At 38.0% G+C, this 23,784-nt stretch overlaps 2 protein-coding genes across 4 annotated transcripts; both read right to left on the bottom strand.

The window, feature by feature from the left end:
• LOC109712992 (B3 domain-containing protein Os07g0563300-like) lies at positions 628–9,720 on the bottom strand. 2 transcript variants are annotated; one of them, XM_020236894.1, is made up of 12 exons: positions 9,368–9,720; positions 8,803–8,884; positions 8,370–8,468; positions 7,092–7,777; positions 6,820–6,922; positions 5,827–6,001; positions 5,315–5,391; positions 4,288–4,668; positions 3,263–3,312; positions 2,965–3,078; positions 2,607–2,674; positions 628–1,665 (listed from the first exon to the last, which is right to left on the bottom strand). In XM_020236894.1, the coding sequence occupies exons 1-12, from the start codon at positions 9,511–9,513 to the stop codon at positions 1,004–1,006; spliced, it is 2,643 nt and encodes an 880-aa protein (XP_020092483.1). In that variant the 5' UTR covers positions 9,514–9,720; the 3' UTR covers positions 628–1,003. The 2 variants fall into 2 exon arrangements, with proteins under 2 accessions (XP_020092483.1, XP_020092484.1); XM_020236895.1 differs by having other exon boundaries at positions 6,820–6,916.
• LOC109713097 (sphingosine kinase 2-like) lies at positions 13,133–19,064 on the bottom strand. Of its 2 annotated transcripts, none has more exons than XM_020237058.1 (10): positions 18,529–19,064; positions 17,675–17,797; positions 17,422–17,522; positions 16,764–16,836; positions 15,635–15,721; positions 15,441–15,518; positions 15,200–15,270; positions 14,820–15,116; positions 14,385–14,507; positions 13,133–13,723 (listed from the first exon to the last, which is right to left on the bottom strand). In XM_020237058.1, exons 1-10 carry the CDS (start codon positions 18,875–18,877, stop codon positions 13,523–13,525), a joined length of 1,503 nt encoding a protein of 500 aa, XP_020092647.1. In that variant the 5' UTR covers positions 18,878–19,064; the 3' UTR covers positions 13,133–13,522. The 2 variants fall into 2 exon arrangements, with proteins under 2 accessions (XP_020092647.1, XP_020092648.1); XM_020237059.1 differs by lacking the exon at positions 18,529–19,064 and adding an exon at positions 18,058–18,461.

The raw sequence follows: 23,784 nt of genomic DNA, 5'->3' as shown, positions 1-23,784 counted from the left end.
TTTACATTTCGGCCCGTTCAGATTTTTCTCAGCAGCTCGTAAGGCCCATTTAACGTCAGGCCCAGCAACTTCTTGTCAAAAAATGGAAACTTTCTATTTCGGGTAAAGTCGTTTTTGGCGTGTCTCGTAACTTACCCAAAGTAGAAAGTTTTCAGTCTTGAGGGGTTTAGTCCAACCTGTGCGACAATCTCGCACCTCGCGCGGTGCCTCTCTCCCTGTGTCGCTTTCTTCTTTACTAAATCTTTCACTTAACATCTAAACTTTTATTTTTTTTTATTTAATTAAATTTTTAATAATAATAATAATAATTATTATTATTATTATTATTATTATTTGTTTCTAAGCAAGTACCTCCTTTCAATTTTGTCACGTGGCCCTTTCTATTTTCATTATCAGGTTACTTTAACAGAACGAGCTTAATTGAATGCACACGACAATGTTGGGGGCCCAACTGGGATAATATGAGAGCTGCTTACGAAAAGTAAAACTGACAAGAGTTCGCCCTTTCTATCAGGGTGGAGCAGAAAATTCTCCTTCCGTGCATGGAAGAGGAAGAGGAAGAGAAAGGAATTCCAACTTCAGCTAGCAAAAAGTAGAGCCCAGCTGTAGCATCTACAGAAACCAAAGTTCAAATACTGATCAAAACAAATTTGTTATATAAGCCTATTACAAAATTACACATCAAGTTTCCACATATAATCATCCAGCCATTAATTATCATAATTATCATGTGAAATTCAGAAAGCCTGATACTAGCTGTCTCTTACACAAGCTGGACTCACAGAAACCTTAAGCAATCTTCCCAATTAAATGAACATAACAACAGGAGGTTAAATAACAAGAAGAGAATCCATGTAAGGCCAACCATCTCCACCATTCTCCGACTAAAACCTCAAACATGGAGGATGGTAGCAGGAAACTATAGTATGCCCGAAGCCTGAGTATCCTATTTCAAGGTGTGCCCGAAGCCTAGTATCCTGTTTCAAGGCCACGTAGAACAGTCTTAAGCGGCAGGATCCCGTATAAGTTTCATAATGCCTAAAGCATCCGATTTCGGCGACGACTCCTCCTCCCTCTCCGGCTGTATGTTCAAATCAATCTGGGCCTTAAGAGGAGAGGATAACGGCACCATCACCTTCTTATGCTCCAAGACCTCATCGGCAAGACCTTCATTACTCATAACAACTTTCTTAGGGGAGACGCTGTTGCCGTCGCCATTGCCATTACCGTTGGTGTTAATAATGCTACCAGTTGATGAAGGATCATGCCCTAAGGGCTGTGGCAGCAACACGCCAGTGGCTGGAGGGAGAAGCTGCTGCTGCAGCTCTTTCTGCATCTGCTGCTTGCGAGCGGTCTCTGCCTCCTGGCGCTTCTCACGCCGGAGCATGAGGGTCCGGAAGCGACGCTTCACTGTTAAGCAGACGTTGCAGGTGCAGGTCTGCTTGTGCTTTGGGCCCTTCCCACTTGGGGGTTGGATGCACACGATGCACGTACACCCAGGTCGGTGCCGCGGATGCTTTGTAGTCGGCTGCTGCGAGGCAGATGAGCTGCTCGGAAAAGCCGCTTCTGCCTCCCCCAGAATGGCCAGGTTGGCCAGCGTGTCGAGCCCGTCGGAAACTTCAATGTTCTCGGCTTCTACCTTCACTTTAGGCCTTCTCGAAGGTCCTGCAAGTTCGCAAAGGAATTGATGTTACTATAAGCTCCTTACTACTTCAATAACATGCTGCATAAGGGCTTCCTCACAGCCTTCCCCTACATGCAAAAAGAATGTTGACTTATTTCCCAAACTCAAATACCGAAATGGAACATTGTACCAATCCCCAGAAGGCAGTGTGATTAAAAAATAAGTAGCAGAAATATATTTGGTTAAACATAATCACCTTCGCCGTAAAAGGAATTACAATTCAACATATTCTCCGGAAATCGACAGGCCATTTTCCATCTCATTTCACACTGCTGTTAACTCTTCATAACCAGGTTATTAACCAACTTGGACGCTCCCAACAATATTTTAAACAAGCAATGAGTGGTCTAGCATTCTGGCCCATTTCCACGGTTACATATCACTCATTTAGGAAAATTCTTCTTAAACAAGTCCAACATATAGTGCCTCTAAGAGTTTGGCTCAGAGTGCAGACTATTCAGTTCTCAAACAAAACCTTTCACGACTACCATAGATCCATAACCAAGTAAGTAAATTCTGCTTACAATAGCTACCACATGACGGTACCATATAATCAATAAACATGGTTTTTATGCAACTGTATAGACTTGTTGCTGCTGCAATTCTAATATGAATCACTTTTATTTTTTGTTTCTTACCGACTTAATATGCACACTTTAAATTCTAAGGCTTCGGCATCACTAGACCAGGCCAGTATTGTAATGCCACTTAATTAAAAAAGAAAAAAAATCCTATATCAATATTCCTTCTTCAAATAGATGGCAGTTTTAGTTATTCCCCTTCTTCCTATTAGCAGCGAAACACTCATCCCAGCATTTTTGTTCACAGACTATCCACCAGTGAAGCAACAAAGGGATTGTTGTACAAAAAACAATGAACTAGTTAGACAGAATAGAATAAAGAGGCATGAAGTGTAATGTACCACTTTTAGTAGGAATCAGTTCGGCTAGCTGCTCCAGGCTTAACTCCTGCGCAGATAAACATGAGGACCTATAAATACAGAGAAAGAACACGTGAGTTTTGAATGGAAAAGGGTAAGAAAATGAGCATCACATGGATGCATAAAAGCAAAAATGTCTAATTTGCCACTAGTCACATCATGCTGCAACAATTTCAGAAAAGCATGAAGAGTTCTACCATAAAATGGCACCTCTATCGACATGGAACATCTGTTTTGCATAAACTTAATCATTGAAAAACAAGAATAGCTATTTTTGGAACACGTATTAGCGACAAGGTGTGAACAGAATTCATATTTGACAGTCAAAATCCCAGTTCACCTTTCAGGTTCCCATTTGTTGTCAGAACATAGAAATCTATAAGGCAGAAGCGCATCTACAGGCAGCTTCCTCCACTTTGAACATTCCTCACACTGAGCCCATTGATGACTATCACTGATGAACAACAGTTTCTTTGTTAGCACACATAAAAATGAATTGTTTTTGTCAAAATTTTCTTATAGAATTTGATACAAAAAAAAAAACAAAAATATTCCTCAATTGTAACAAAATATTCCTCATTAGCATGCAACCTTGTAATAGAGTTTTCTAGTTTAAAAGTTATGGATGTAGAGGTTACCCGACTAGGTTTGTAATAAAATACGTCCTCTTTCCAAGCACTGGTGCTTCCTGTTCATGATATCAATGTCAACATAACATAACAAGTAGATTTGCTATTTACTCAAACAATTGCACGTACAGAAATATCCAAAGAAAAATATAAGAAGAATATTGCAATTACCAATAATGACCAGTGATAGAATTTAGACATCGAATTACTAGGCCAAAGAAATGGGGGCACCGTCTAGTTAAACATAACGATATCTGAATATATTTTCAAGGCAAGACGGCTCACATTACACTAGTTACGTTTAATATTGACAGTTTAGCTTCCCGTCCTCAGTAAAGTGCATTAACGTGCAAAGAAAACAATACATACTATCTAGCAAAAGTAAAGAAAATTAAGAAAGATTATCAGCTAATTCAAGTTTCTTTTCACCTCAACAGGTTTACCTATGAATATCGAGTAGAGAAACTTCCACTGGAAATCGAAAAAAAAATAAACAATAAGGCAATCAAATATCAACATGTATAACAAAATATTGAACTAAAAAATAATCAAACATGTATTGATCTGATGTCAACAAAAAAAGGGTACTTGGAGCTTTCCAAGTTGACCTATGGCTTGCTTGAAAGCTAGCAGCAGAAGTCCTTATTCAACACCTATTACCACAAGCACCACAATATTTTGAAGTGAGAATGGATTGTATTTTTGTTCTTCTACTCATGACGTGCTTCATACATCTGAGCAACCGACTAGATATTTAACCAGAAAATTATCCCCCTACTGTAACTTGAAAAAAAGATATCCTTTTCTTATACCCATCGCATAAAATAAAATAGATATATCTTTGTATAACTCGCAACAAATTACTTTTGCACATCAAATAGATAAAAGATTGTTAAAGAAGCTTGGATAACCAGCCTAGAACAAAAACTCCCAAAAAACCTACCCTTATCTATTTAGATAATATGAGATTGACATGTCTATTACAAGAAATCATTCTAAAGCCTTAGTGAAATGAAAATAGCAGAGTGACATACCTCGAATTCCTCAAATTCATGGCCTTCAATGACAACAACAGAAGGAACAGAGTTAGGAGGTGGACGGAGCAGTTCTTGAGCCTCTTCCCATGACAATTTCAACTCCATCGAGTCCTCATTTTCAATCCTTAGACGTTTACTCTTTGAACCAAGTGAGCTTCCTTTCCTTTTACTAGGGCCATGTGAAGACTTTCCGAGAGGTCCATCCTTTTGTATAAATCCTCCTTTGTCAAACTTAGGCAAGGTTGCCTGGTCTCCATGACTACTAGGATTTCTTGATTCTATAATGCCTTTAGGTGGTCGAAGAGGGATGTTTGCATTTGAGTCCACACCAGTGCTTTCATTCCCACCCTCTGGACCAGACTTAACAGTTTGAGCGTCCTGCCCATGTAAATTTTTTATTAAAAAGGAAATCCTCAAATGAGAAAGGCCTACTTCATCTTTTCACAGTGCATTCTTAGCAATAATGGAGTAAAATCTAACTAGGAGGCCATACTTCTGCAAATTGATAAGAGAAGGAAATCATACCTAATAGCAAATATAAACAAGATAACATTAATACAAAGAAACAAAAAAAAAAAGGTGTCTAACACATTGCCATAGTACTACGACTAAAAGCACCAATTGTACCTCTAACTCAAGCACACCTTCCTAACCAATATATCCTATGTGACATTGTTAATAACATTCGAGTGGTTTTCAGATAAGAGCATAGATTGATGAGGAGAAATAGCTTGAACTTCAACTCTGTAATTAACAACCATCATCTAAAATTTAGAAATACGTCATCGACCTAGATATTGGATTTGATATTTCAATAATTATTTCAATTGCACTAGTAGATTTTGTCTCCACATAAGCAGATTTTGATCCACATATAACAGATTCAATAGCAAAAAAAACAAAAAAAAAAAAAAAGCATGTATACTCCACACACAAAAGCATTAATCGTGTCATCAACTGTTGAGTAGCTTAGAAAGTAGTAACAAATGCAATGTAATAACATATTTATAAATTTGATACGAACCTGTTCTGCTGAGATACTAGAGGCCTTTCTAAATCCCATGACCAGCTTTCCTTCTGGATCAATTCGGCTGAACGTTACTGCCAATCACGAAGGAAAAGGAAACACTCAAATCCCAGTGTATAATTATATTTGACAGTTCAAAAGAAATAAAAAACAAACTAAAGCTATTAGCTTCTCTGCACTTGTTAACATTAACCTTCAAGCAAATGCTAGTTGTCAAAAACAAGAGAAACTGGGCATGAAAAAAATAATAGTCTAATTACAGTAACAAGATAATGTTAGAGACATAAATTGTAAATCAGCAAATGACAAGGTTAAGTGGGAAAAACTTAGAAACATGTAGGTACAATACATAGCAAGATAATTTTCTACCAACAACAGATAAGTTATGCCGTAAAAGCATCATGGAACAAAGTAAGGCTTCAAAGGTTGGGAGCTATAGCATAACTTTGTAGGTGAGCATGTTTGCATATGAGAGAGAGAGAGAGAGAGAGAGAGAGAGAGAGAGAAACCTGTATCACCAGCTTGCAACTGCATTGACTGAATACAAGGTGTAACACCTTCCAAGACATACATTCTGCTATTATTGTTAGGCCAGTAACGAAACTGAAATACCCATTCCTTGCCACTTGCATCCTGGACTTTCAAAGGAAGGCCTTCCGGCTGATTTATTGCGGGAAAGTATGCCTGTACAATCACAAGCATTCTTTCATGAAAATTTATTTCTATCAGTTAGAATGCATTTTTCTAACCCTTGGTTCAGAAGAAAGAATTCAATTAGAAGTTTGAATAGCCAAAAGGGTGGTTCTAGAAATGTAATAGTATACGTATTTTAAAACAATAAATTAATTTCAAGCCTCCAAAAAGAAAGGTCAAGCTCTGTACTGAGAAGAAAATTACACTTCTGCAACTGCCACAATATAATAACATAATGAAATATCGGCCCAACATCCACACTCGGTGATTTATCAGGTAGACAGATAAATAAAGCTTAGTCTACACCAACAGCTACTTGTAAATGAATAGAAATTTCACTCTCCAGAAAACAGAAACAACATAACTAGAAAGTAACTGTTTCTTCCAAAATACTAAAAAACAAAGTCAAACATCCTGGTTGAAAGATGCAAAAGGAGAACACAAGCATCCATGGAGACTGCAGTTGCCTCTACAATTTTGTTACTCTAGATCCACAATTACTGTCACACTAGAGCACATATATATATATATATATATATATATATATATATATATATATATGTATATATATATGTATATATATAGGCCATGGCTACTATACTATTATGAGTAATGGAGTCCTCGTACTCATAAGTTGTTTTCAATGATGGAGCTTTCGAATCGACGATCCACTCCGTTAAATATGATCTAGAGTATTTGAAACTTCTNTATATATATATGTATAGACGATCTAGAAATTCTTTGATCTTCAAGACAGAAGGAAAATAGAATAAAGTAATATTGTAATTCCCATAAAACCTAAGACTAACCTCAGCACATTTCTTTGGTAGTACAAGACGCCCAATCCGGCCAGCATCACTAGCACTTAGCATCTTTTCAAACAATGGAGTGATGACGGAATTTGAACTAGAACTATAGTTAAGAAGAAATTGAGATAAATTAGGAAGAAAATATGCTCGCTAATTGACCACAAATCCATCCATCCGAGCTGGGGATATTCTGATGAAATATTTTAAAAGAGAATAACAAATACAATGCATGCAGATTAATGTTATACTCATGACTTAGGAAGAAAGGATACTCTCCAGTTATTTGTTGTAGTTCCTGATCTGTAATTCTAGGCCAATATCGAGGAAGTAGTTGAGTACGCGCCCTTGCATCCATCCGAGGCCTTCCATTCCGGATCTGGCCTTGAGTTTCGACATCAACTGCATTGTGAGAGTAAAACTGCTTCTGTGAAGAAGCAGCAGCTACTTGCCTTTGTGGCTGAGCTGGCACAGCCCTGGGTGCGTCCTTCCCTCCATTAGAAGGCGATGAGAACTGCGCAGCCAAGCCAAGCAGCACGGGCGAAGAATCCTCTTTTAGAAAATTTGGGTGTTTTTCGGGGTTAACTCCAGACGAAGAGCCCAAGCAAGGGTCAGAAATCAATCCTTTAGATGTAGGATCATTTTCCCCTGCAGTCGGATTCCCATCATCTCTATGATATATATTGCATGAGAAAGAAGGATCCCCATTAGCATATCTTTCTCGTATAATTTGGTTATTTTGGGTGCTAGATGTTATTCTCTCCTGAAGATCTTCGTATTTCTTCTCTTGTGCAGAAATAGAAGATCGGATTCCAGGAATAGATTTCTCAATATTGCTAGGTCTGTCAAACTCATATTGCAACCGCTGTTGCAATTTGCTAGATGCATTCCACATCCAATGGCCAGGAAATGGGCCAGTTGGCGGTTTCCAATTTTTTACGTGAAGCATCTGGTTTGGTGTCTGCAAAAGAGCATGAGAATTAGAAGCGAAGGGAGTCAAGGAAGCTATGAAGAGAAAACTTTTATGCAGAAACATCTAAGAGACTGCATAAGGACACATACATCCGCTGCATTAAGGGCTGGCTATAAAAAAAAAGAAGAAATCCTTTTGTTCTATTCATCTATGTTGTACAATTGTATCATTCGTCCCTAATTTCTCAGTACAAATTTAAGCTTCCAAAAAATGAAATAAGGGACTACAATAAAGGGGAAAAGAGTACCCTGGGCGAACCTAATGAAAAACAACTTAAATGTGTTTTCCTCCTAAAGGACTTCACTTTGTATATGGATTAACAAGGGAAAAAGAAGGATAACCATTTTGATGGAATGTTTATTAGTCTAGATAAGAAAATCAAGGGTACCTTCAAAGGCAGCAGCTTCAATACCAACAATTGTCGAAGGAGAAAAATTTATTAAATTTAAACACGTAGTCATAAAGGCTTGAAACAGAAATTAAGTGAACGGAGAATAGTGACATGTAAGAACTATGCAAGTAAAAGAATATAAGAGCTTACAACCAATAATAACTGAAGTAGTTCGCTTTTATATATTACCAGCACGAAGGATTTCCTGGCGCATGTTATGCAGTCAACACCACCAGTATCAAGAAGTGCGTAAGTATGAAACGAGACTATACACCCACAATGCACCCTCTGCACACACACACACAAACACACACGCACGCGCAAACACAAAAAACAAAAAAGGAAAAAGAAAAGAAGAAACAGTTAGAGAAGGTATACAACTAACAACTAGCAACTAACAGCAGCTTCACTATATATCTCTTTAGGTGTTTTTGTGCTCAATTAAAGCAGCTCTTTGAGTACAGGTATTTATACAGCAAAACTAATTCTTGCCGCAATCAAATAGCCCCAACACAAAGTGTTTTTTAACAAACTATATTGACGAAAAACACAGAGAGATTTGGTTAATAATATTACAAGATTGAATATAACTGAAAATAAAAAGGAGAAATTCTTCTCTTACCTTCCCACATGTCTCGCAGTTTCTCCAACCAGCAACATCCGAATGAAACGTCTCGCAGAACATGCCTTGCTCATACGTGCAACTAAAAGTAGGGCACAAACACAGACACGAAAGCATCAAAGGCCCACTCAAGGATCGATAATAAATGCACGTGCACTATAATAAAAAGATCTAAGTTTCTCCAAATATCTCCCATTATCACAGTTCGAGAACCAAAATTTTGCACCCTACAAACCATCCAAAATCCCAATTTGCAATCTTTGAGACAAAACTACTCAAAACAAAGTATTAATTACAGTGTATAGAGCATAAAAATGCCCGCTAAACTTTCAAACACGAAAGTAGGGTTTTAAAGCCTCTTAGCTTCGAGTGGACCAATTCAATGGCACAAATCGAGTAACAAGGACGAATCCCACATGGAGAAGAAGCAAAATGACGCAGCTAGGCCAAATCATCAATCTATTCGAACGATCAAAACGAGAAAGAGTACGTAGAACAGGAATATGAGCTCTACAGAGAGAGAGAGAGAGAGAGAGAGAGAGAGAGAGAGAGAGAGAGAGCGTACAAGCAACGTGCACAGAGGTCGGCGTAGCTCCCGGAGCGGAGGCGCCACCCCTTCCTCCACGTCGCCTCCAATTTCTCCTTGCAGAGGGTGTTAAAGCAGATCTTGGGCGGCGCCGCCACCGCCGCCGGAGTCTGCGGCGACGACATGGCGGCGGCGGCGGCGGCGGAGCCAAGCGCGATCCCTCGCACGGAACGTAGGTGGGAGAGGAATTAAGGGTTCTCCTTTTGGGGTTTCCTCGTCGCCTCTACGAAGAGAGGAAGAGGGAAGAGGATGGGGGTTTAGGGGGGAGTTGGATGGCAATCGAGAGTGGGTGGAAACAACAATAAGAGGGCGCTTATAAAAGGAGAGAGAGAAAGAGAGAAAGGAATATTATGTTTATTTATTTATATATAAGAGACTAAGAGGGGTAGTAATTAGTGCTGGGGTAGGTATTGGGGAAGGTTTTGGAGACGCGATATATAAAACGGCGTTTCCCGACTTCGTTTGTCCATGCGTCGTCGCTGCCTCCATATGCTACGCTCTCACTAGCGATGTGGTCACCACCCGCATCGGTTACATCGTGTAAACTCTGTGAAAATGGATGAGAACCCTGCAAGTTTATGTAAACTTGAAATAGGTCCGTATATTTTAATTATAGTGCTGATATTTTAATTCTTCTTAACCTCTAATTTTTTTTTTAATTTAGGTAAATTTTTTGTATTTGATAAATTACAGATGAGTTAGATATTGAGTTCATGTTTAATCATAACTTCATCAAAATAATTAATGCTCTAGCCATTTCCTCGATTATCAGTCGACAATAGGTAATGAAACTTTCAGTTTTAGGAGAAAATATAATTTTATTAGTAAAAAACTTTGAATTAAATTAAAACTGATAAAATTTGAAATGGTCTCAGTTTAAGAAGTTATGCTGCATAGTTAATTTTGTTACTTCATGTGCAGACACATATATTATATATAAAATGTTTTAACTCATATTGTTAATATCAACTTCCTTAAAAAGAAAATGTTAAAAAGTTTCTTTCGATTAGCTAGATGATGTAACTAGCTAGTACAGCTAAGTTTAATATTAAGGAAAATATATGAATATTATTAAATTTAAATAATTATTTATTGACTAAAATTTACCAAATTTAATAAATAGGTTTAGCTTTATATATGCTAACTTAATTCACTTGCCCTTTCTATTTGGAATAAGGGGATCTCGATATGTAACACAACTAAGTTATTTACGTGCTTTAAGATGGATCAGTGACGACAAATATTGGTGACCATTCCTTATTTAATGAGAGAAGACCATAGCAACACGTTTTTTCTAGTTTCTTTTTTCCTCGAAATGAGACATGTTTTTTTTTTTTTTTTTAATTAGGTAACTCTCGTATATATATGTAAATTTTTCTTGCATGTATGACATGTGAGCCACGCACAAATTAATTGTTTCTTATTCGGCATGTATATACATATATATATATATTTTTTATGATCACTTATGAGCTTAATTATTATAATATTTCAACAGATCCTTCATAGCATAGACTTATATTTAAAATATATATGTAGACTGAAATTTTTTAACATTAAATGAAAAAGGGATTTGGGGAGATTAGAACGCATGAGCCATTATAAACTAAGTAACAGCCATTTTAGACTTGTAACTAGTGGAGATCTATTTTATCTATTATACATATATAAATAAGCAAGCGCACGATGGTTGCTCTTAATTTTAAGCTTATTTGATCTGATCATTATGTTTATCTTAGTTTGATGATTATATAGTGGCTGTTTGAAGGCTTCAAAGGCCTTCGACCTGTATATATATCTTAAATATCGTGGTATACATGTATACGTTAATGTACATAAAAAAATTAATATAGAAATATATATAATATAAATACTATGCTAATTAATATAGTGTTTTTATATAAATTGGAAGTAGTATCTTATACTAAGATAATTAAGGTCTCTGAAGTTAGGTATTTTTTGTGGTACTAATTATTGCACTTATCCTCTGTCAAGCCCCTAACATTTATTCTATGCAAAAGTTTTCTTGGGAATATATATATATTGCGAATACTTCTATTGTAAATCTATAAGAATATCTAACAGATAAGCTCCAACGAGAAGCTTCTGCCTAAGTGTCATTTAGGCACATAGAGATAAACAATTAAAAAAATAAGTGATTAATTTTAAACGGTCACAGATTTAGAAGCACTCACACTAAGCTCTCTACATTTGAAAATAGTAAAAAAGAATTTATATACCGAATATTAGCCAAGGCAAAGAAGCATCGACGTAAACATAACCGAGCAATTAGTTAACGCAAAAGGTAAATATTTTTTGCTTAATAACTTAAGGGACCGGACAATACATGGACGTCATTAACAAATTAAACCATGCAGATGGCGTGTGCGCATGTTCAACGCTGCGTTAGGTACATACGTGGTGGGATGCGGTGAGCGAGACAGAGACCGATCTTATTCTCACCGCGGCGGTGACCGTACCCAAAGCTCGTTCGTTTCTCTCCATTTAACCGACACTTTTTTACCGTCCTCGTCGTTTTCGTCGAACGAATACCCACACGCTATGCGCATTCCTCAGTCTCCCCACATAACTCCCCGTGCGGACGCCCCAGCTGGGATTGATTCTGCGCTCTTGGATCGTCTAATCCGCAACATGGACGGCGCAGATCTCATCTTAAACCAACGGCAGCAATCGACGGATCCATTTCACGATTTTTTTGTTTTTTTTTGAAAAAAAGAATTGTGTAGAGAGCAGAGAGCCCCCTGAACTTTTCGATATCTTTGAAACACACGCTTTAACTATTCTTCTTTTGGGCGAAACCTTTTGATATTTTAATTATATTTAATTTAAACTATTTTAAACAATCTTCGGATGATGAAATTAACTAGTAGTAATAAATTGATAGTTGATTTAATTCAAATCTAAAAAGTGGAAAAGAAATTAATTGAAAAAGGAAAACTGAAACGCGCGCTTTTAACTGTGCTTGTGTTTTAAGTTTTAACCCTCCTTTACCAGTGTCCACGTCTAACGTAACGCCTCTCCATCTCTTTGTCCCTTTATTACGCAAAGTATTAAAAATAAATAAATAATAATAATAATAATAATAGTAATAATAGTAATAATAATACATGCGTCGTCGCGTTCATGCAGTGGTGCAGGCACGTAACTAAACCGTCCCACGCTTTCCACGCCCACGGCACGCGGATCCCATGCATGGCCACCAACACCGTTCATGAGTTCCACCAATCACTGTGCGACAGCTGTCTGCTGAGTTGGACAACTGCGTCCAAGAACATTGTATTGACTCGGTGCGCTACCCCAGGCTACAGTTAGTTAATCAGGATCGTTCGCCTCCGATCACTGTTAAGTTGGACGGCTGAGATCTGAGATCTGGTGATTTCCTACTGTGCAACTCTTACTTTTTGTCCTCTCTTCGCAAGGAAGTGCACGAAGACACCTCAATTATATATATTGTCTTTTGAGGTAGGCTTCCTCAGCTTTACTTTTTAATTAATTATTTTTATTTACTTCTTTTTCTCCCCCCTAAATTTACTTTCAGTTATTTGAGACAGCTAACTCAAAAATTCTACCTATCAAAAGTTATATGACTCTTAACTAATAACACATTCAAATAAAAGCCAAATGTCAATTCTATTAATAATAATTAGGTTAATAATTAATATCAAATAAAGATACTAACTTTTATTGCAGATATAAATGACTAAGATAATTAACAAACAAATATAATAAAAAAGTTTCCATTAAAGAAATATAAAGTTGAGGCCTACTACTTTACAAGCATCCACACATCATATCGTTGGTTTTTTGTGATCCGGCAAAGAAATTTAGGTTATCTGCACTCACATGCGTCTACATTCACGCCCAACTGTGCATGTCTGAATAAGCATTTAAAAAGTGCGCGCACATGTTCCACAAATTCGTGCCCTTCAGAGGTCAGAATTAAAGGGTTTTGTTTGGGATATTAGCGTAACAGATGTTTTTGGGCCAGTTTGAATACGCGAGCATCTTGATCACCATTAGTTATGTACATACAGGAATACATGATCATTAGAGTACCCACTTGAAGCAACTAACAGAGAGAACGAAAGGTAAAGAATAAGAGGAAAAGAAGACTCATCGAGCAGGAGAGAATATGGTAGCCAAACCCCGATCTACTGTCATCTGAATAGGAGGACCATAAGCCATCAGATTCTCGTGTTGGCTGCGGTCGTGAAATCTGTCGCCTCTCGCAATCACCTCTCCGTCAGAGTCGACGATGCCGCCCTTATCAGGATTCCCCACCCGCCGACCTGGCTCCAAGCGAAAAGCCTTCACCTGTAGAACATTGAGTGGGGGTTCAAGCACTGCAAATTTTATGATAATTTAAAAGTAGCACAAGATTCAAATTTGAGGTTCAACTGCAGCTATTAAATTAGATGAAATAGTGTTGCACTAGAGTTGTATAAAATTTATGAAGAATGTTTGACTGCCATCTACCCATGGCTAATGCCTTTTACATCAAGCCTGGATATTCTTTTTTGTAACTCCCTTGGCACCACAGGTCATCTGTGTTATCCCGAATTCACTAATCATATTTAGGCTTCAATATACTCACATTCATATAAAAATGACACGTTTTTAACTTGCTCTTTTGCTCTACTTACTTTAATACCACAATCCCAGATATAACTATGCACTATAGTTAAAATGGTTGGAAGCTGGGTCGACAACTACTGCAGGGAAATTACAGGCAGAAGCTCAACTGTTCCAGAAAGCCAGCCTGCCTCTCCTGAATGCTACAAGTGCTTACACATCCAATTCAGAGTGTAACAAAAGGCCCTTTTATCCCTTTTACCCAGAAAGGAAATTTTAATGAGCAAAAGTATGATTTTTTTCCCTCAAAAGATCAAAGAAACATCTCATGCAGAAGATCATTCATTTTACAGACTAGAATGGTGGTGAGACAATAAACTAACTTGTCGAGCAAAGTACTCACCTTGAGGTACGTGACGTAGGGCGATTTGACATAACTCCCATCACTTATCTTTAACATCAGATCTAAGAGGGCCGACTTTGGACAGTCTCTGATTATGACCGCATCAAGGTAGCCATCTGAGAACTGCAATAAAGCAGACGAGACTCTTATGGCACATAAGAAACATCAAGCACTAGACTAACATAAATTTCTCATACAAATAAAAGTAGCATTTATAATGTCCCTTGTTTATAGCATAAAGTAAATCAACCATCTCATCCGAAATATATAACATTTATATACAACATATTATTTTATGTTAACTATTGATACAGTATAGTCACAATACAGCAACTAATACATATGAAGATAAAAATACATGTGATAGACAGTTGAGGACAGGTCAAAAGCAGAACGAGAAGAATCATTGCAATTGAAAAACAAAAGGAAAATTACCTTTGCATCAGGCGCGGGCATGACGTTTTCACTGGCCCAAGGCACATTGTTAATCCAGACAGAGATAAACGGGCCATCAAGGGCCCTCCACTCTGTAGTTTGAAAATCAATCTGAGGGCCTGGGTAACCCTGTGTTTGGGCTTCGACATTACTTTCTTGTCCTTCTTGGGAGCAGGTGGTTTCATCCTTGTGGTAGTCAATTTGCTTTATTGGTTCGCCGTATCCTTCATATCCTGGTGCAGGCACAAACTGAACAAGCCCACTGTACTTTCGCAAGTTCATTATCCGCAGAAGAGACTGAAACAACATTAGAGCAAATAATCATGGGCACGAGTAACAGAGACGGAGATGGTAAAGAAAGCCTCGTATAAGAAGCTTACATAAAAGTCAAGACGAGCGCTTCCCATCCACCTATATTTCTCTGACTCAATATCAATATCAGCAATCAAACCTGTGTTTTGATGAACTGAATTTTAAACATAAAAATACAAAAGTTTTCTGCAAAATGATAAATGATAAGTATACTAACTCTAGAGGATGATCATATAGATATTTTGATTAAAAGTATCTATGTCACTCCAACATTAAAAGTATCTACGTCACTCCAACTATCTTGCATACCCCATGTAAGCATCAAGACGCTAAAAAACTTTGTTCCTCCTTGCACAACAGAAGCAACATCAAGAGAGCGCTTGTGACCTGTACGATAGAAAAGCAATTGTCTTTTAAAGAAATACTGTACAAAGATATGGCAACATTTTGAACATTTGGCATTTGGATGAACTAAAAAATTACATCTCGAAGCAAAATATGACCTTGGATAATGGCAAATACAGCATTAGGTACCGAGTATAAGTCACCAACTGAATGCAAAAGTGATTTTGCCATGCCATTCCCTGTACCTGCATAACATTTGACAACAACACTCGCTCATATACAGCAGATGGCAATGCATGTGTAAGTATTTTCTTCCAGCAATATGGGTTAGAGGATTCACCAACAGGACAACAAATTGCAAAAACGAGGAAAAAGCGAAGATATAAAAACAAATCATATCTTATTCCAAAAAGCAGCAGAACAGAAATAAAATTGATGCCTATATATACGGAAATGATATATATGGAAATGCAATCATAAACTTTTGACATGTTCCATTACATCAGTGCCTAGAATTTCTGCATGCAACTCTCAAAGTGGTTAGTATTAATCACTCATCTACTCAAGCAACTACAGATGTTCCCTCCAGTATTAAAGTGGGAATTCTCCTTTTACGTTGAAAACAAGTAATGAAACTGCAAGACTGTCAGAGATTTATTTATTCAATAGTATTTTTCATGGACTTTGGATAAATAAGGAGAGTCAGGAAAATCCAGATATTAGATAAGTAAACCACAGTTAGATCCGAGTACTAGAAGTACTATTGAAACCTAAAAACGTGGAGTAGGCTACCCCCAAATTAAAGGAACAGAATTGGTCAAATCAGGCCAATCTAGCTAACTAATAGAATATAGGATGGCTGCAGTGAACCTGCTTGAATAGGTCAGTAGTAGGTTCATATAGGGTCAAACTAGCGAGCAGTTTACATTGGAGAGACACGAAAATCAACTCTTGAGCTTGAAACAGCAAAGATTTGACTAATGAAGTAGGATTCTGCATGAGTTCTGCCTATCACTTTGATTATTTATTCTTTCTTTGATGAGGTTTAATAAAAGCCAGTTGTTTGTTACAAAACAAAACTTATGCACTTTCTTGGTTTGCACGCAGAGGCCACTTGAATTAATAAAAGGATGGCATGATTAGAAACAGTGAACTTGGAATTTGGAAAAGTTCATAAATCATGCAATCAGGCTTATTAGCACCTTTAAGAACACTGCTATGAAGTCCTGAACTAACATTAACTGTAAAATACCAACTTAGCAGTAATTATGTGTTGAAAATTCCTACCAGCTGGAATAATCCCAAGCGGGACCTTTATTGCAGTGTCCCAGTCTTCCCTTTGCAGTAAACCATTGACTACCTATAATTGCAAAATACGTAATTAAATTGGGAGAGAGAGAGAGAGAGAGAGAGAGAGAAGAAAATGAAAAAAAGAGGGACCAATAAAATGTACAAGATGATAAAGATCTTTAAATGACACAAACAACTAAGCATGCTCAGTTAAGCACTAGTTCAAATCGGAAGCAATCGGTGGTCAAGCTCGGAACAATCTGGGATGGGCCAAGTCCATGCTGTTTGTCAACAGACATAGTTAAGGATGGTTACTTGAAGTAAATTTTAGTGATGCTATACCAAGGTGCTGCTAAAAAAAGGTAGATCATGAAATGTGAAAAACAGAGCAAAACAATCACAATAATTTCTCACATTACAAGGCTCTCGCAGCTTTCAAACCCGCATCATACAGTTAGTCACATTATTCTACAATTTTTCATAAAATTAGTGCATATAGTAAACATGTAAAATAAGGAGCATCATTTCCCAAGTTTCTAACAAAATGAACAGATTGGTGGTGTTGCTTCCAACAAAGTCAACTTCCACCAGATAATCCAAACAAAACTCAAACGTCAACAAACTTTCAAGCAGGATACATTTATATATTACTAACCTCCACAAGAACACCATCACCGCTGACACATACGATGCCATCATATTTCATAAGATCCAAAGAGTGGGCAATTTCTTGTGCATGGAGCTGATACTTTGTTTCTGGAAGTGAAGTTCAAGAATAAGTGTAAGTTAATATCTCACCAACAACCTAATAAGGACTAAGAATAACACATACAGAGAGAGAGAGAGAGAGAGAGGTTGCTCTAAGAATAACACATAAACGGAGAGACAGAGGTTGCAAGATTACCAACCTTGCATGGTAAAAAGGATACCAGCAGCTTCGAGGAGTGGCATAACTTCTGTTTGGAAAATTTTTCGTCCACATCTCTTTCCACCAAATGGATTTACAATAATAAACAGCCGTTTTGGCCGGTCTGTTACACAAGGAGAGAAAGAGAAAACAGAGTAACTTATAATCAACAATCAGGTGGCCCAGTAAAAAGAAATCATCTGATTAAGATAGTACCGATAAAAACAATGATATGAATTCATTATAAATTGCAAAAGGAAAAATGTTTCCAAGTTATGATAAGATGAATGGGTGAGTGCTTTGTGAGCACATAACTTCGGAGAATTATTTTATCGACAAAATTAAATCCTATTAAATACAAGAGAGCATTCCAGGACAAACTACCATTTTCATTTGATGAATCCTTAGGGACAGTTTTATAAGAAAAACAACCATCACCTAGAGAGCATCAAAATAAAAATAGAAGGAAAATTTAAGGGATAATCATTAGTGTAGTTAGCAAATCAACAACAAAGTAAATTAATCGCGATTTTTGTGATTTTCACCTAACACCATCCCAATTTGATGCTACAGTGACAAAATAGTTGAGATTTTAATGATTTTTAACCAAACTGAAAACTTTTCTCGACACCGCCAGATATGACCACCAACCACCGTTAAATGAACGTACACTGTTCTTCTCCGAAGGTCCCCCCTCCAAAAAAATATCTTTGTGTAATTAATCACACAAGATCAAAGGATAAAACGGAAAATAAATAGTAAAAAGAGCAAAATTCGGATTAAATCCCTTTCTAAACCCAAAAAAAAAGGAGAAAAAAAATTCTGATCAGAAGCAAATAGGGAGACGAATTCTACCAAGCAAATTGATACGATCGCTCAACCTGGCGCTCCACCGCGCCGCGGACTCATCGGAGGGCATCTCGAGCACGTAATCCCTCCTCGCCCTGCCCACGCCGCCGCTGCCTCCTCCGCCGCAGCAGGAGACGACCTTCGCCTCCGCCGCGCCGAAGGCCTTAACAGTTATCGTCCTCCCCTCCGCCTCCAGCCCCAACACCTCCTTCTCCAACGTCACACACCGCTCCCCCGCCCCGCCCTCGCTGCGCCACCGCAGAGTCCCATCCGCCCCCAGGCTCGCCACCGCCGGGGACCCGTTCACCCGCACGCTCTCCGTTAGGGTTAGGGTTAGGGTTTCGTCCTTCGCCATTGCTAACCGATCGAGATGTGCCGAGCTCTTCGGGACAGAGGAGCTCCAGAAGTGGGTTTAGGATCGCTTGCGTTTTATAGTAAGTAGTAATAATAATAATAATTAAATAAAATGGAACGAAAATGGGACGGAGGAGGGGAGAGGGGAGTAAATAAATTAATATTTGTTCAATCTTGCACGATACGCTGTACGCGGGTAAGAATCCGACATTCGTTGGGTAAGACTTATCAGAGCGTCGTCGTATACGCATATAAAAATTTATGGGTGCTGTTGGAGGATTTGGCGGGTCACGTGCCTCACACGGATCCGCTAAGATTTGGCCACGCGCGGGTTTATGCGGAAGCGGAACTGCCAAAGTACGCATCATTAAGGCTGGCGGGTGCGGGTCTGACTCGTCGAGTTGGTACAGCGCGAACCCTCCACCCGTTTTATGCGGTAATAAGATCTCTTCTCTATAATTAGGCCTAATAAGATCTCTTCTCTATAATTAGGCCTAATTAATTAGTCTTCAACCTCTTCTATTTTTGAATTAATTAATTTTATCCGAACTTTTATTAAAAGTGTCTACTTGTAGGCCCGCAACAGCATCTAGAAGATGCTTTGGTTGTCCTACCAGTGCGTATGTGCTTTTCTGTATTCGAAACAAAGGGAGGGGGGGAGGTTAAGTGGTCCACGTGTCCACCACCAAGCCCACCTCGTGTTCCAATGGACGTACCGTCCTAAACGCTGCATTTGTATTAAATTAAGGTCCGAATTAACAATACTCTTATGATTCACTTACGCTGAGAACGATCGATAATTATTTTATATTTTTATAAATAAAAATATTAAATATCTATTTTTATATTTAAAAAGTTTTGTAGGTTTAGTAGTTCAAAAACTACTTCATTGGTTTGTATGGCATTTAATTTGAAAATGTTATGTAAATTGGTGAAACAGACAATCATTTAATAAATGCAGAATTGATTGATTATTTTTGGTTAGGTTGCAACATATATGTTAAATTAACTCGAGCTATCTAAAGAGTTACTAATAATTTTTTATTGTATATTTAATTGCGATGTCACATCTCGAATCCATAGAAGGTACGCAATAATAAAATATATCGGCGAACTATGCGCCAAATGATCTGTGTTTTGGACTCAACCAGCTGGGCCAAATAGGCTTCGTATGTCATATTGTTGGAATTTGTCTATGTCCTTGATAAAGAAAATGGTATGTAAATAATTGGGCTTGTAACTCCCTACTACCCTTGAACAAAATTAAATATTAGCAAATGATGGATCTAGAAGGAGACTGCATTTCAAGTCACACTGATGCAAACTATTTAAATGTTTGATTAAGAAAGGCAATGGAGAGATGCAGTTTATGTCACTATTACATAAAAGTATGAAGATGAGGTTGAGGTTGAGGTTGGATGTGTGAACGCAATAATTAATGAGTTTTCTCCAAGATATCATCTCATTATTCAAACCACACTTTCGAATTTTCTCCCTTCTTATTTCACGATGTACGGTTTTTTTTTTTTTTTCTGAGAAAAAGCTAGCACGCTACCCGCTTTATTTATTGGGCTGATGAATTAAGCTACAAATATAAGGCAACCAGGCCCTAGGAGCAGAAAGGCCATAAAGCTATAAAAAAAAGAAAAAGAAAAAAAGGTTAGCTAATCGTGTAACAAATGGCCCATATCTCACATCAAATTACTCAATCTATTTGTTATCCCAGCTGCAGAAGTTCATCTTCCGGGCTACATGTTATGACATGGAAATTACAAATGACAAAACAGAATTATTGAATAGATCAGATCTGCCGTATGAACTTCCTATCTTTTTCCCTTTTTTTAAGGTACTATACGAAACATTGACCGGCGTTTAACATGCTCTCTATAGATGAAGAATTTTTTGCTTTGCAGGGTGGAAAATTGGGGATTTGAGACTGCCGTTACTCCGTGGGGCATTTAGTCGGCTCGCTGATTTATAGGAAAATCTCATCAACAAAAATACCAGATTCCAAAACAAAAAATCAATAGAAATTTGGTTGGATTCGTCAAATTCTTGGGTATGTTCTATTTGATCTTTGGACGTATATTTGATTAGATCTTAGATTCAGATGTCAAAGATCCTGGTAACTTAAAATCAACAGTGTGCCAACCATACAAGGAAGAATTCACAAGGCAGCAAATAATTTGTAATCTGCCTACACTGACCATCTTCAGATTGAACAAAGCTCGAATAATGCCCAATCAGCTATCAATTATTTGTTAGTTGATTCTCTTTCTGGGAGAAAATACTTATTATGTCTCTTCTAACTTCTGCATGAGGTGGCGGAGCAACAAAGTCATTGCATTTACAATCACATAACATAATTTGTGCATCTGCTGAAAACTTTTGGGAAGAGTGGTAGTGACATATAATTGGCTTGCATCATATCTCTGTATCTTTGCTTTTTTGGGTTCTGTTAAGAGGGATCAAAACCCCTTAATGCTAACAAGTTACCGAGCTTAGTTTTTTGCAGCTAGAGGTGAGTGATCAGCTACCGTCTACAGCGCATTCTTTTCTGGAGGTAGTAAGAACTACTAATCTCTTTTCTAACTTCTGCATGAGGCACCGAAAACTTTTTTTTTTTTAAAAAAAAAATCCATATATAGGACACTTGTCATAATTGATTAAGTATCTTATTGAGACAAACAAAAATGTAGCTAGAGAGCATATTTCTTTGCCAATTCTTGGCTCCTCAACAGGAGATTCGGCTGATGTTTGCTAGTCAAGTGCAGCGGAGGCCGAAGAACCACACGACGCATTTCCCTCTCGAGTAGCCCTCGTCGATGCATACGGCGTTACATTTGCTATTGTTGAAGCAAAATCCGATGTATTTCTGACTGATTTTGTCACATTCGGCATCGGCGCGCTGTAACTCCTCTGCAAATCACAAAGATCATTTATCCCAATCAGTGCCTTACATATACATATTTTCTTCATAATCGTCGTACTGCTGCACGTAGCAAACGACGACTATAACAATTTTCTAGCAACTTTGTATTTCGCACAAGTAGAAAGAAATAACGCGCAAAAGTAGAAACATGTGCAGATTAGCTACTCCATTGGAACCACTTCTTCAGTGATAAGTAATTCTCCCATCATCTCGGCCAAACAGGCCTTTAAAGTTCGCAGTTTTCTATATATGTTTGGTTCAACAATTATGATGTTTTTTTAATGTTAATTGATGGCAAAACAGATAAGTAACGCAGGCTCACGTGAGGCAAGAATGAGGAGCAGATATCTTCCTGCTAGCATGCATAGTGACAAGATGAATGGAAGCTTAGCGAAGACTATTATGGCTCTGGATGGATCGATGCAAGTTGGGAACTTCGCTCCCATGTATATGTATATATTTATTGTTTGTGGATTCTATGCAATCTTTGCAATCAATATCTTCTAGAAATTCACTAGAAAATGTCAAGCCAATTTAGGAGTATCTCTTTTTGGACAGTGTGAATAATGCAGTGGATAATATCCTCGATTTTCTTTTTTATGATTTTTATGATTATTATTTTTTGGAGTTGCTCGTAGGCCGTAAAACCCACAGATTTACCATCTTGGAGCGAGATTTACCGAGAACATGCATCTGCCAAGTGCTCAAGATAATGAAATATAATATTATAACATATGGCATGCGCTGTATGTATGTAATAGACAGTTGATTAGACGGTCCCCCAGTAGGTGTGGAGTCTTCCCATACAGTGTTTCCAACTGGAGGGCCTTGGGACATATGACTCAATCCATCAAAACCCAACCCACCCAGTTCATATATTGGTTGGATACTTGGATCCGCGAGGCCTAGCCTAGTTTATTGGGTCAGGTCGAGTCTATAAACAAAGACTCAATTATGAATTTGGATCCATCCGTTTATTGTTTGACCCTGTCTAGCCAGTTTGGACTGGGCTCAAAATTTGGGTGCCCATTCACATTTGGACTGGCCCCAAGTCAGTTCGGACTGGGCCCCTACTCGACACTTGAGGTGTTAACGAAAGTCGGCAGAGCCGGCTTTGCGCCGCCGACTTTGCGTACAAGTCGTTCAGGTGAATGCATTTCGCCGCCGAATTCAGTTGAAGCGGCTCCCCTCAACTCACCCGGCGACTCATTTCAAATGCTCACTGGGTTTCGGGCGGCGTCGCGCCGTCGCCACTGCTACTCTCTCTCTCTCTCTCTCTCTCTCTCGCGTCACAACTTTGCCCTAGATGAACTGTGTTCTATTTGTTGCTTCTTAATTGCTTTAGCTACTCCTTTTACGTGCTTTTGATCCATTATGTTGAATGCGTGTTGCCAAATATGCCATCTATATGTTTTGCTTCATGGTTAGCTTTGATTGTGCTTCTCTAGGCTGTTCGATTCAAGTCTTAAATGCATTTCTATGCACAATGGAAACCATTTTGCTGGAATTAAGACCTTCATTTTGTCAGTATTTCTTAGTATTTCTTATTGTTTTAGATTAAGGTTATTATCTTTTTGGAATAGAACACTCAGGTGATATTTGCATTGTTACTAGTTTCTAAGAAATTCTATCTTGTGATGTAAGTGCTTTCCTTGTCAATTGAATTTAGGTGCAAATTGCCATCGATGGCCCCTGTCATGCTTCTGCATTTGCATTTGGACCCCTTTGTATTCCTGCAATTTTGTTATATCTGGTTCGCCTGTTTCACTTGTGGATTAATGGTCTCGGCATTTTGTTTATGAGTTTTGGAGTTCACTAAAAAAAAAGAAATAAAAATCTTTCCTGTTTTTAGATACATTTTCATCTTGTTTTGTTGCTTGCTTCTTTGATGAATATCATCTTTTTATGTAGCTTCTTGTGATCTTGGGAGAGTTCTGTTCTCTTAGTTCTGCAGCTTCATCACTCCTCACGTGCAT

The sequence above is a fragment of the Ananas comosus genome, linkage group 7 (genome assembly GCF_001540865.1).
Source record: "Ananas comosus cultivar F153 linkage group 7, ASM154086v1, whole genome shotgun sequence".
Lineage (NCBI taxonomy): Eukaryota > Viridiplantae > Streptophyta > Magnoliopsida > Poales > Bromeliaceae > Ananas > Ananas comosus.
This window is presented reverse-complemented; position numbering and strand designations above follow the sequence as displayed.